The sequence below is a fragment of the Paroedura picta genome, chromosome 9 (genome assembly GCF_049243985.1).
Source record: "Paroedura picta isolate Pp20150507F chromosome 9, Ppicta_v3.0, whole genome shotgun sequence".
NCBI lineage: Eukaryota > Metazoa > Chordata > Lepidosauria > Squamata > Gekkonidae > Paroedura > Paroedura picta.
In genome coordinates, this window is record NC_135377.1 from 59775901 (window position 1) to 59790546 (window position 14646).

Sequence of the window (14646 nt, forward strand, 5' to 3'; positions counted from 1 at the left end):
AGCTTACAATTGCCTACTTTTCCTTTCCCCACAACAGATACCCTGTGAAGTAGGTGGGGCTGAGAGGGAGCTCTGGGAGATCTGTGCCTGGCCCAAGGTCACCCAGGTGGCTGCATGTGGAGGAGTGGGGAATCAAACCCAGCTCTCCAGATTAGAGGCTGCCGCTCTTGACCACTACACCAAGTGAACATTTTCTATCATCGTGAATACTTTTTCCATCTCTAAAATGTTAGGTGGGATCTAAGATTTTCACACCAACACTCCCTCAAATAAGACTGAAATGCAAGAAGTAAGTGATGAAACTAGGTTCTTCTCATTTCCACAGTCCCACTGGCCTAGCTTTTCTGGAAAAATACAGACTCCCTTGTTGTTAACCCATTTTTCATAGAAACCTGTTATATCATAGAATCATAGAGTTGGAAGGGGCCATACAGGCCATCTAGTCCAACCCCTTGCTCAATGCAGGATCAGCCCAAAGCATCCTAAAGCATCCAAGAAAACGTCTGGCTGTATGATCCAGTGCTGTTCAATGCCCATCTTGGACTGAAATGCCTGAGGTCATCTAGAACAATGAGACATTCTCAGAACGTACCTTTTTATCATTCCAATATTATATGACCTCCAAAAGGGGGGTGGGTTAAGCACCTGTCATAAGTTTTTCTCCTTAAAGTAGACTCTCGTGCTTATAAAAACTTTAATAGATTCCGTGCAGTTTATACTTTCAGTGCTTAGTTGGAGTTCTTTCTGTTCTCTTGCCAGCTACATGGTTACTTAGAAAGTGAACCGCTCACGCTACAGCTGTTCATCGGGACTGCAGACGACCGACTGCTGCGACCCCATGCCTTCTACCAGGTTCATCGGATCACTGGGAAAACCGTCTCTACTACCAGCCATGAAACCATACTTTCTAACACCAAAGTCCTGGAAATTCCACTTCTACCAGAAAACAACATGAGAGCAATGTAAGGCCAGTTCCTTCCTATATGTAGCCGTGTTGTCCTTTCAGTCTGCCCTTTTTATTGCCAACTAATGCTACATGCCTTTTCTCTCCAACTGCAAAACTCCTCTACAAGATTGTTCTGGGTAGGAAATTCCCTGCAACCTTTTTTAGGTGGCTTGCTGGACCTAATAGTTTTAATGTCCAACTCAATGGTGCAAATATTTATTTGGGGCAACTGATGGTTTTTCCTCTACAGCTTCAACCAATGTGCTTCTTTGCCATTTAAAATGAGTATATATCAGTTACAGAGCTGTAAATATCTTCCACCTCAGCTCCTGCTTTTAGGCTCTCAACCTGACACCACCTAATTCCTGTAGGCTGTTCTGCATGAAATCCAGCCTATTAGAACTCTTCCTAGGAAGCAAAAAAGTGGGGGGAGGGCCTGTGTGAGTGAAGATTTGTGAGGCCACAAGTACACGTGGCATGCAGTCCCATGGGCCTAAGTAGGCAAACTTGGAAAAGAGATATACAATGGGTTTCTGTGCTTTGTCCCCTTTTCCCACTCAGGCCAGGGTCAGGCAGGCCAGAGAATGGATTGTATCACTTCAGACTGCAGATGAAGGATCAAATTTTGAATTGCCCTCCTGTGTTAATAACTCCCTGCAAGGCAAAAATCAGCACAACGTAAGGACTTTCTCCCTGTTATGCTAGATTTCCATTAGTGTGGATCTTTAATGTGAACAAACAATCAAAACTGGAATCTGTCACACAAACTCTGAAGAGGCACAGTCTGTTCTGTCACCACATGCCCATCTGATTGTTCTGTGTCTAACCACATCTAAATTACCTCCCTACAACCTGGGTCTCCCTACTAGGGGTAGGGGATTTTGTTCAATATTTCTTGTGGCTGCTTATGGTGATGTTGGAGAAACTATCAATGTGCTGTCCTGTCACCTGCTGTTTCAACTTGAATCATTTGGATGGTGCAGAGATAACGAGAATGCCTGTCCCAGAGATATGTGTCAATAAATCAAAGTGAAAATAGATATTCGCAGTTAGGACTAAATAATTTGCATATAATGTTCCTTTTCCCTAATGGGATTATAGCAATAAATGAAATTTGCGGGAGGTCTAGATGCAAGCTACCAAGACGCAGAGTCCTTGTTTTGTTGCCAGGTAATTGTTATTTTAAAAAATAAAGAAAAAACCTGGTGGCCAGTTTTTAATCATCATCTACTAAAGTGCTATATAGCATTAAATAGCAATTGGGGATGAAAGACAGCAAAGAAAAACACTCTGAGGTAGCCATGGGCTACAGGGAGATTGGAAGTAGAAACATGGAGCTTAAAGGCATCACTACACTGAAGGCACCAAGTGTATAACTCAGTTGTGTGTGCAGAACCATGTACTCCCAGCCCCAGGCATGGACACCATGAGGAATTCAACAGACTTGGTGAAGACAGTGATATTTCTTCTGTCCTGGTAATTCAAGATGAGGTCAACAAATGGCATCGCAGACATAGTTACTGTACACAATAACCTGACCCCCCCCCCCCCAGAATCTGAGGCTATAATTCTAAAGACTCATTCTGGGAATAAGCCTCAATGGCTAACATAGGGCTTGCTTCTAAATGGACCAGGTTAGGGTGGCTCCCTGAAGGTCATTTTATGTGAACTAGTTTAGCCCAGTATAAATAGCACTGCTACTTGCTTGACAATCAAGATTAGGCAGATGCTTTGAGTGCTTTGCCAAACCATTTGACTCACTGAAGCTGTATTAGGCATACATCGACAGCAGTACTGAAAGTCCATTTAATCGAAGTCCAAGATTTTGAAAGGGCGGCTTAATTAGAAAACATCCTATTATTGTTTAGTAAGTTTTGCTGTTGCTCCGTACTTAAGGTTACCACCTCTGGGCTGAGAAATACCTGGAGATTTTGGGGGCAGAGCCTGGGGAGGAAAGGGTTTGGGCATGAGAGGGACCTCAGAAGTGTATAATGTCATAGAGACTACCTTCCAAAGCAGCCATGTTCTCCAGGGGGAGTGATACTTGTCAACTGAAGATCAGTTCTAGCTCTGGGAGATCTCCACCTCCCATCTTTGCTCAGCTTGATGTGGCAGTTCTGTTCTCCATCTGGCCCATAGGGCTGTTACCAGCTCATTAAATAGAACTCTATCATTTGTACAATGCCAGGGATTAGCTAGCAGTGCCTATATCACTCTTCATAATGGCTGACCTGACTTTTTGCCACCACAACAGCTCACTTTTTCAGAAAACCGAGAGAGACAGGTCTGACTGTAGTCAATACTTTATAGTGGGACTGCCATGCCAAATTCTAGTTGAAAATGTATGTGGAAATTGGCCTTACTCCACGACAGTCAATGGCATGCAGTCAATTTATACAAACAGAGCATATGGCCAGCCACCTTCCCAGTTACTGAAGTCAGATCACTATTTCTTGTCTTTGGCAGGTATACGACATGAATCTTCTTCATAACTCATCATTATGATGTTTAATAGCACTTTTTAGAGTGTCTGGGTTGTTTTTTTCTGATGAAGATTCAACAGGTGCAACTTCCCTCGGCATGGAAATGCAACACTTCACATGTTGCATTTTAGCACGTCATAAAGTTGTTAAGGTAGACACTTTCATAAAGTATATAGGATGCTAAGACTGAGAAGGAAAACATGTAGGGAAATTGCTCTAAGTATTACATTATTTAAAAGCAGTGTAGATTTCTGAGCCAGAGACTATATGTTGTGATAAGAATTGTATCAATGGCTATAATAAATGTTAATCAGACATTCCACAGATCTGGCATTTATATAAGGATTGATCCGAATGTGGTCATAGTACCTCTCCCTTGATTCAGCTGTAACAATACAGGGCTAGAGTGTAGCCCTTCTCTTATTATTAAAGCCTTCTGTGGTCTGGATCCAGGATATATTAACATCAACTTTCTCCCAATAATCCTACCCAGAGGATTATCCTACCTTCCTTGCCCATATACAGTAGCCTCCATCACAAAACCAGAGCTCCTGTGCGGTTTTTTTAATGATGAAAATGTCCCATTTTCATTCTCAACAATAACAAAACTCAAGTCAGAAATGCTCAGTTTAGTTACAAAAGATTGAGTCAGCAGGATCAATTATGAAAGCTGCTGAATCTCTTTTGTGGTCCTGCTTATTTCTCTTTGCCTTCTAACTTTATGCAGTCTCCTTCTCGGCTTTTGCTTTCTCTGCCTGCCTTTTAATGCAATTTTATATGCCTTGAAGACACACGGAGCTTTGCAAGTAATGCCATAGTAGGCTGGGTAGTGGAAATTAGTTTAGCTGTTTGGTAGAATCTATGCAGCCAAGAATGGCTCAGTAGACCTTAGAAGTAGAATTCCAAGGTCCATGAGCAAATTGCTTCTATTGATAGCAGTTTTGGTAGCCAAGATCAGTATCCATAAGATCCCTGCTGCTACTGCTACTACTACTGCTACTACTACTGCTACTACTACTGCTACTACTACTACTACTACTACTAATAATAATAATAAAATTTCTATACCATAGGCTTGGGGCAGTTCACAACAATACAATATAAGTCTCACTTCTACTACTGTAAAAATAATCAAGAACTTCTGTTTATTCTGTCATAAATTTATTTTTATTTACATATCTACAAACCATAACATAGAGGGTTTTTTGCTTTTTTGTTGGAGTTAGCAGCATTATTGTTTATTTTGGAGTTAGCAGCATATCTTGCTCAATTTGTTTTTCCTCATAGAATATATTGTACTGTTGTCATTTTAAAAATTCTGGTTTTACATAAAGGATTGTCTGGTATTCAGCCAGCAGCCGCTACTTTGTTGTATGTCATGACCAGTGACTGAAACAGACTGACTGAACAGAATAAATTGTATCCTCATATCTGGGAGTGTCATGAATTTTCCACTGATGTTTTGTTGGTGCAGATCAGTTTAGTAATATTGGAGAGCCTATGAATGAAAATAACCATTTTCTGGTTATTTATGCCATTTCTTAATAAGAAGCATTTTTCTTTGGAAAATTCATTGAGTTTGAATTTAATCCATCAGCTTTAATGTCAATACCAAGCTGATCTTTACTCAACTGCTATAAATTCCCCTAACCTTAAAATAATTTCTTAAATCCTAATCATACATTGATATCTGTAGTAATGACAGTATAAGAAGTGAAACAAATAATGATAAATATTTATGAAAAGCTCTCAGAACTACTTGTGATTACCATATGGGATTCTTGGCTACAGTGCTATCAGGAATACATTTCCATTTGTCAGAGAAGTGCCAGAAAGATTAATGGCAGAAAGGTCTAAACCTGCGAACACCCATTTTAGGATGTTATTTAGTCTTCTGGCTACTTTCAGAGAGGTGGACTGGACATTATGTACTGTTGTAGCCTTATAAGTGATAAATGGTAAGAGGGATTGTGAAACAGCTGCCTAGCAACTGCCTGTTTCCTTAATTCATTCAGCGAAATTTAGCAATAAGTGCTAAAACAATTGTAGGCGGAGACTTCAGTGAAGGCTCATGTGTGGACCTCATCAATGAGGGAGCTTCTAGCAACTACAAAACTGATCACTGGATCAAAATTTAGTGCCTGGGGTGGGTGGATAAGCAGAAGGAAATGGAAGATCTGAGGGAACTACTTCTGTTAATGGGTCTCTATGGGATTTCCTATGTTTGTTTGTTTTTTCAAAGAACCTGTAATAATGTTCTAAAGATATAGTGGAAATGCAAGCAATCTAAACAATTCTGGAAGATTATGAAAGTAAGTTGAAAAGTTCTGTTTTTGATTTGGGTCAGCATTGACTGCGCTGGAATACTGAAACTTAGAAATTCAGACATCGAACTGCGGAAAGGAGAAACTGATATTGGAAGGAAGAACACACGAGTTCGTCTTGTCTTCCGTGTTCATATTCCCCAGCCCAATGGGAGAACCCTTTCTCTGCAAGTAGCCTCCAACCCAATTGAATGCTGTAAGTACCAGTTTTTGTCAGTGCATTTGGTGTCAATATATCATGTATGGTCCACAAATCTTCCTGAAGTCCACAGGTTGCTTTCATTCGAGGCTGAAGAAATGCAACCTGCTACAGCAGCAGCAAGTAGCATGGAAACGGAGTCCGCATGCTCCTTTCCCATCCCACTTGCTCTACTGCTACCCACAAGCCTACTCTCCTCCCTGCTTGCTAGCTGCCAGTGGTAAATCCTGTATAAAAGCAGAGCTAAGCCACCATCTGGACAGGGCATCTAGCCTTCCCCCTCTCACTAATTTGAGGGACCAAAACAGCTTGGCCACAAACTGTTTCATCTCCTGAAAATGGTGCCAGGGGAGGCAGAAGCCCTTCTCCCCGTGCCGTAGTACTGATCCAAATTAGGCCCCCACTACATTTTACACAGAAGTTGCCACCAGGAACTTGCAACTACATTAGGGCTGCCCATGGAAAACTTGCGTAAAGCATGACATTTAGTTTGGCTGTAGATGAGCTTCCAAAAAACTTGGCTGGAAGGAGTAGGTGAAAGGAACAGATCACCAAAATATCTTTTATGGACAAGGCTGACAGACTCCATATAACTACTAAAAATCAATCTGATTGTGAGTTTATATCACACAAATCGTAAATACTGTGTGAAAGAAGCGTTAAAGACAAAAGATCAGTGTAGCACAATTTATCCTAGATAATGTGCGGAATCTACTTGTGTCACATTATAGCGTAAGAACAAAATTTGAGTCCAGTGGTACCTTTAAGACCAACAAAGTTTTATTCAGACCAATATGACTACCTGAATCTATTGTAGTGTAAGGCACTAATAAAATTGTTTTAAGGTTCTCACTACAGAGGATTTATCTCAAGAGAGATTCCTTTTGGCTACCTTGCAACTATGTAGTTCAGTGATAATCCAAAAATGTTACTGGAGGATGACTTAACAATACTGTAAAGATTGTATGTTGTTTTCAGAATATGGTATAGCACAAGTTATGCCCATTCATCTTCTGTTTTATCTCACATATCATATAGTATAGTTTCCGTTCTTCATGCATGCTATAAAATGATGTCTCTTCTAGAACGTTCTGTGTATATGTGTTTAGATGTGTGTGTGCAGAGAGAAAGTTTTATTTTGTATTGATCATGATGTTTTCCTTTTTGCTCAAATCAGCTCAGAGATCTGCTCAGGAATTGCCTTTGGTGGAGAAGCAGAGTGTTGATAGCTATCATGTGATGGGCGGGAAGAAAATGATTCTGACCGGACACAACTTTCTTCAAGACTCAAAAGTGATTTTTGTGGAGAAAGCGCCAGGTATTTAAAACTCTGGTCCTAAAAATCAACGCATATGCATGTGCCTAAAATGCCAGGGTAATATCCACTTGAAGACCTACAAAATGCCCCAGGTATGCTTTCAGAAGTCAAAGCTTCCTTCATCAGATACCTGACAAATGGATCTTTGACTCTCAAAAGATTATATTCTGAAATTCTTGTTGAACTGTAAGATGCTGCTGGACTAGAAGTTCATTTTTCTCCTGCAGAACAAGGCATCTGAAGGCATCTGAAAATTAAAAAGGAGCCATTTCCACAGTAGAAAAGTCCTGTGGGATAAACTCTTGCTGCAAAACCAAAAAGGAGTTCTGCATTACCTTAAACTTTAACGGATTTTTTTGTAGTATAAACTTCCAGGGGCTACAGCCTAGGCATCTGATGAAGTGGATGCTAGCTGACAAAAACTACAAAAAAATCTGTCATTAAGGTACTACAAGGCTCCCTTTGGTTTTTTGTAGTGGAAAGAATAATCTTGATGGAAGCTGAACAATATTTGTCAGTAAATCTTGGATGATCAGCTTCTCTTTGGAGCCAGTCATTATTAGTGATTTTGAGGTCAACAGTGGAGTGCCTTGGAAGATTGAAATCTTCTGCTAAGGGCTGAGCTGGAAAGACTGACCTGATTGTCCTGAAAGATACTGCAGCAAGTAGGTGGTATTTATTGTTCTGGATGATGTTCCAGTAGATAAATCCTGGGCTTGTTTCATTAGATCCTGTAATACTGCTCTTTGCTTAGATAGGATGGTAGCACCAGGGCCAGTTTATCCATGTAGCACATGTAGCATGTGTTATGGGCCCCATGCTTCCAGGCAACCCCATGTGGTACTTCACCCCATGGATCAGGGCCATAGCCTCGCTCCCTCCCCTCCCTTTCATCTTTAAAGACCCTCTGAGTGACACCCCTTCCCGCTCTGCCCCCAATTTGGCTATTCCCGCTGCAATTGTACTCCGCTAGGGCCCCGCAAATCCTTAAACTGTCTCTGGTGCTACGGGCCCCACAAATTCTTAAACTGCTCCTGGGTAGAGCTGGCACCAGAGTTGTTGCTAAGATGAAATAAAGAGTTTCGGAACAGGTCACTGTGCAGATGCAGCCAGTTCGAGTCAATTGGCATGTCTGTTATGAAAACATTCTTGGAGCTGGGCTTTATAAGGCAATGGTCCTATATGGAGGGTGTCTTTCTCATTGATGAGTGGCATTGTACATTATGACCTACTTATGCATAATATTTACAACATCACCTGACAGAGCTAAGCAAATTATTTCAGTCATGGTTAGCATTAACAGTAGTGTAGTATATAGGACTGGAAGATCCAGTTTTAAGTTCCTCCATGTCATGAAGCTTACCTGTGGGCTTGGACCAGTTAGTCTCTCAATTTAAAGGATGCAGAGTTTTTGTAACAGAGCAGATGAGAACAGCGTCTGTCACTCTGAGCTCCTTTGAGGGACGGCTTGATAAAAATACTAAATAAAAAGCAATGTAGTTTGATATCATAAATGCTAATTGATTCTTCCTTTCAGTAGTAGTTTTGAAAATTGAATATTGTATGTTGGTCATTTTCATTGCTTCATTTTAATCTTAAGTGTGTTAATATAATTTCTGATGCCGCCTTGAGCCTCCAGGGAAGGGTGGCAGATAAATTTAATAAATAAATAAATAAATGGTAGCAACTGAATGTTGGAATTATTTTTGCAATAAACGTGTTAATATCAGCATGTAAATTCTCATCACTGTATTAAAGGTAGTAAATATAATGAGCGTGTAGCTTTGTTAATTCATTAGATGCACATTTAATTAAATTAACTTGTTTCCACGTGGTTTGTGCATGCAAAGCATGTATTTTTAGAAGCAAAAAGGTTATAAGTAAAGAAGAAAAGTTCTTTCTTTCTTTCTTTCTTTCTTTCTTTCTTTCTTTCTTTCTTTCTTTCTTTCTTTCTTTCTTTCTTTCTTTCTTTCTTTCTTTCTTTCTTCATACTAGGAGCTAGGTGGGTGTGAAAGGTTCGTCTCTATCTGCCATTTTTATTTGTGCCTGCTCCAGAAATTGTGAATTAAGTACATTTAATCCGAAATAATTTCCAGGTCAAAATGTGGCTAGAAGAGATAGCTGTATGTAAACTAGTGCGGTCAGTGAAGGTGAGAGCCAAGGAGGGGGGGCGATTTTTTTTTAAGCCTTGTTTTGGAAAGGGTTTCCGTGGTGCTGGCAGAAACCAGAAATTCCACAGCTGCTTGTCAAAACCCACTGAACTTTAAGCTGTCTCCTGAAATTCTCAAGCACTTTGCTTCCCCTAGTCATTCAAACAAAGACTTTGATAATCATGACCCTTTAACCCTCGACATTCACTGAGTTCCAAAAAGATTGCTGCTCCACTGTGTAATCTATGACTGTCCCTAGCTGCATAGGATACATTCAAGGTGCAAATAGTTTTGCTGAGTAAGGCAGTTTCTTTTGATTGTCAAATGGGAGTGCAGTGCAGTTGCAGAGATGCACATTAACTGGCTCAGCCAGCTGCCGAAATTCAGCTTCAAGTGCAAACCCAGCAGAGAGGTCTGCAAAGAGAATACGTATGTGGGAACAGGGCCAGGATTATTGTCACAGCTACTGTGAGAGCTTTTACAGAATGAACTTTGAGTGAAAACTGCAAGTCTTTTTTTCTTTAAAGAACAATGATGTGTACTCCTATATATGATGCATTTCCCATTACTTCCTTGTGCCACTTAATACCGTGGTGGAAGAAGCTGCTATTAAGGCATGCTGTTAGGAAGCAAGCACAGGAAATATTACTATAGAAGCTATCTGCTACATCCTTTAAACGCTGCTAATTCCATGTATATTGAGCAATTTCTGTGTTTTTACCAATGTAAACCGATGATCTGATGAATGGTTAATGGAACTGAAGCCAGTAGATTACATTATTCAACAATATGGTTTGAACTCACATGGACTGCCCCTGTTACTTCAGCAAAATCCCAGGAACTAACGTTTATTTATTTATTTTTACCTATCCCTCACTTTTGTGTCCAATGGGACTATTCTCTTCTCCTCCATGTTGTTCTCATGTCCACTCAGTGAGGTACATTCAGTTGAGGCAGGTCCAAAGTCACCCAGTGGGCTTCCATGAGAGAGTGGGGATTCGAACCAGAGTTTCCCCGTTCCTAGTCTGACTTTCTAACCAGTGCACCACATTGGTGACCTAGGTCAATAAATATTACTTATGAAAATATGATATTTCTTATTACAATCTGTACATTTATATTCCATTCAGTCCTAGTTCGTGGGGCTTTCTTCCTTAGCCAAAACCCCAAGTTGTGTCTGCCGTAAGAGTTGCCTTTCAGCTGTTACGATCTCTGGAGAAATTGCATTATCCTTTCATGGATGAGGGGAGGGTCAGTCAGCTGATCCAAACAATGACTCATATTTGAAGGAAACCCTAAAGTAGCCTTTTTCAAACTTTTGACCATAGAGGAGCCCCTAAAAAAAAATTCAGACTTTGAGGACCCCCGGAAGTTACGTCAGTTGGCCACAGCCCCTGCCATGCCTCCAGAAGAGTGTTTATGCACTAGGAACTTCACTGCCCCAGCTCCCGTGCAGGAGCACAAATAGGAGACGGATGACGTGCACCAGGCCAAATGCTCCCCTATGTGGGTCCAGGAAGAGGTGGGGCAATCTGCCATGACTAAAACTCCAGCCTGCAGCCTGGCATGAAACCTCCAGTGCATAAAGTCGAAGTGACATCACTACCCGCACCCTTAACCCTCCTTTTGAAGGAAGCCTGTACTTCAAAGGATTTTTGTGAGTCATTAATTGCTTGCACATCAGGCCATATTTTCCAGCGATGGGAGTCAATATTAAATGTTATCCAAGACATTCAGCCACAGTAATTATGAAACAGAAGATGTCAGCTATATTTTTTAATGTTCTGTCTTCTTAAATTCAAATTTTTCGTGCAACAGTGGATTCAATAGTTAGTTTGACTGTTGCAAATTTCTGTTTGCATAGAAAGCATTCTGGTTTAGACATTTATTTTATTTCTGTTTACATTGCCACTTTAATTTGGGGTACATTTCTTTCCGAATATTAAACAGGAAGGGATTCAGGAAGTTCAGATGTGGGTACATTTATCTGTTCCAGAGCAGTAACAAGATTATATTTTGGAGACTTCATCTTCAAAGCTAGTTTTAACTGAATTGGCTAAGAGTGAGAGAGAGAGAGAAAGAGAGAGAGTTCAAAGACACAGGAATACTGTATTCTCGATGCAAGGTTTTTTTTTAAAAAGAAACCACAGAATTTAGAGACGAGTTCTAAAATAACCAAAGAAAACGTTTCATCAACTCACATCATCTGCGCAATAAATTCATAGATGATATCTTATATTCAGTTTCATAGATGATATTAAGACGATATTGAGAAACTGTCAGAGTCTTGTCAGAAACTAATTCATGTTGTGTTGGGACATTTCCACCAATATAATGTGCCTCTAAATGGGTAGCCATGTATCACACTAAAATATTTCAAGTTCAGTTCTTTGTGGGGAAAGTGTTTTAAGTTTTCATTTTAAGATTGCCATTTTAAGTAGGCTAGGTGTAGCAGCATAAGTACACCTCTTCCAGAATTATGTCTCGTCTTGTAAGTTTTCATAGAAAGTCAAGCTAGTAAGGTCTTGGGCTGCTGTACATCTAGTACTGTAGAATTTGGAAGGTTTCTGTTGCTCTAACAAAGAACTGAAATGAAGTCTTAAAACCTGAGCTATTTAAATTATCTACACATCCATCAATCTAATGATTGGGAGGGGGGGTTCCCCTAAGAATAATTCTGGCGGGGGAGTTCATTAAAAGCATTAATGGTTTTTTAAAAAATCACAAAACAAACTGGTTCCTCAGAAACTTTAATGGCCCTTGGATGGAGGAGGCTATATTACCATAGACATTTCATTTTGCACTGCTGTGTTTGAAGGCTCAAGGTTTGGCGTCTGTTTTGATGAGATGAGACGTGGAGACTAGTGAGCAGACTCTTGGCTGAACTCCATTTGGTAAGAGATCTTACATTTTCAGAGGTCTTTCCATTGGTCTTTCCACTGCCAGCAGCAGCTTGAGGGGCAACTGGCCAGCAATGGTTCAAGTTTCAGACTGGTAGTCAAGCTGTAGTTCACATAATAAACTGAGTGGCAGAATATCCCTCCATCACATGCCTCATGCATAATATTTTCTGGAACAGCCTCTGTCAAACTGTGTTACATCAATTTTGTTTTCTGCTGGGTTGATTTTTTTGATCCATTCCTTTGCAGCAAGCCTGAAAATTTGTGCCCACAAGAGGGGCTAGGAACATGAGAAGTGCATGGGCTTCGAGTGCAAGAGTTTATGTGAAGGTCACTCGTACCTATTTCCTGGAGTGGCATTGGTGCAGAGGGCTGTCTGGCCACTTACCAAAACTAGATATCTTTAGCAGAGAGTTTCATCAGATGATGGAATCATTGCTCAGTGGAATCCTTTCACAAACATACAGTAGTTGTGACGTATCTGGTAGGAAATATCAATCCAAATTTTCCTAGCTGCACAGTGCAAGGAAAGGAAAAGACAGGATGGGACACAGTGCTTATGCATAAGAAATCTTATCCTACAGAATTTCACTTAGGTTTTCTTAGAGAATTGTTTTCGGTTTCAGACTTTTTGTCCTGGGCCAAAAATTTGCTTCTTAAAAAAAGATTACATGCACACCTGTATTTTATATGTGCATCTCCTGTAATCAGAAGCATGGATAAACTTTTAAGTAGCCAAATGTTTATTTGTGGAATAATGCAAATAGGGTTGGCTCTAAGTATATGAGTGCAGGGTTCCCTATGTACTCTCAAAGAATCCTCCTTATTAATCTTCATCTATGCTGCTCAGACCAGAAAGTGACCAAGCACTTTCCTGCATACGTTGTGTCACATTGTTTTACAATAGTAAGTTATGGTGCGTACCATAACTGGATAGCCCGGGCAAGCCTGATCCCGTAAGACCTTAGAAATTAAACAGCATCAGTCCAAGCTAGCACTTGGGAGGGCAACCTCCAAGAAATACCAAGGTCATGATGAAGGGCAGGTCATGGCAAACCACCCCTGAACATCTCTGGCCTGGCTGCCAGACAGTCTTAGGATCACTTGGCTACATAACACACATTCCATGTGATTGATAAATAATAATGGTGTATACCAAGCTAATAGCATTGCAGATAACTTAAAGATGTTGAACAGAGGTTTTTGAAGTGTCCTTCAGTCACACGTGAGCTGGACATTTGTTAGCAGAACATGCCATTAAGTTGCAGTTGACGTAGGTTGATCCCATAGGGTTTTCATGGCTGTGTAGCAACTCTGGACTTCCTTGCTGGCCTCCTTCTGATTTGATAAGCTCAGGCTAGCTTGGGCCATCTTCAAGAGCCAGCTTGGTGGAGTAGTTAAGAGCGGCAGGTTCTAATCTGGAAAGCCAGGTTCAATTGCCCGCTCCTTGCATGAAGCCAGCTGAGTAACCTCAGGCTAGTCAAAGCCCTGATAGTGCTGTTCTCACAGCAGTTTCTCTCAGAGCTGTCTTAACTCTTAACACATTATTTTGCTGAAAACTTTATACCTGATTAAAGTTTCATAAATCAGGGGGTCTTCAAGCTCCCAGAATGAACCAGAATGTGTGCTGTCTGCTGTATGAATTTACCTTTCAGCAAGTGTCTGATTTGCTCCGATGTCATGTTAATCTGGTGAAATAGACTGTTGCCTTAGTGCCATAATAAATGTGTTTGTGTTGAAAGGCCCACAAGATGTGTTCCTGACATCACAGTGGGTCTTGGCAAGAAGAGGTATTATTGTCCATATGGATGTCATTGGCTTAGTAGCTATATTGCTTTGACCTAGGGAAATAAATGCTATAGGGCAGAGGTAGTCAACCTGTGGTCCTCCAGATGCCCATGGACTACAATTCCCATGAGTCCCTGCCAGCAAACGCTGGCAGGAGCTCATGGGAATTGTCGTCCATGGACATCTGGAGGACCACAAGTTGACTACCCCTGCTATAGGGGAACCTGGTGACTGGAAGGACTTGAATCCAAACTGTGTACTGTCTTTTATTAGGACCAATGAAAATGACACAACACATTGTGCAAACTTTCAAGTTCATGAAGAACTCTTCATCAAGCTGGATGTTACAAAATAAAGAGAACCGGGGGGGGGGGGGGGGGAGATGTTTTTGGCCGTGATTTTAAGTCCTGTTCTTGCCAGCATTCCTGTGCTTGAAGTTGACCGGCAAGTAGTGACTTTGGTAACATTCTAATCCCTAATTTCTGTGAGCAAACCCCCTCTCAAAACAATTGATGTCTCATCAATTAAATTGCAAATG

At 40.8% G+C, this 14646-nt stretch overlaps 1 protein-coding gene across 4 annotated transcripts in view; it reads left to right on the plus strand.

The window, feature by feature from the left end:
- The window catches only part of NFATC1 (nuclear factor of activated T cells 1), a 179615-nt gene that overhangs the window by 81107 nt on the left and 83862 nt on the right, over positions 1–14646 (plus strand). For all 4 annotated transcript variants that reach the window (XM_077352944.1, XM_077352942.1, XM_077352945.1 and 1 more), the window contains 3 exons: positions 760–962; positions 5777–5949; positions 7130–7270. In XM_077352944.1, coding sequence (XP_077209059.1) covers positions 760–962; positions 5777–5949; positions 7130–7270 — 517 coding nt within the window. The remainder of the gene's footprint in view (positions 1–759; positions 963–5776; positions 5950–7129; positions 7271–14646) is intronic.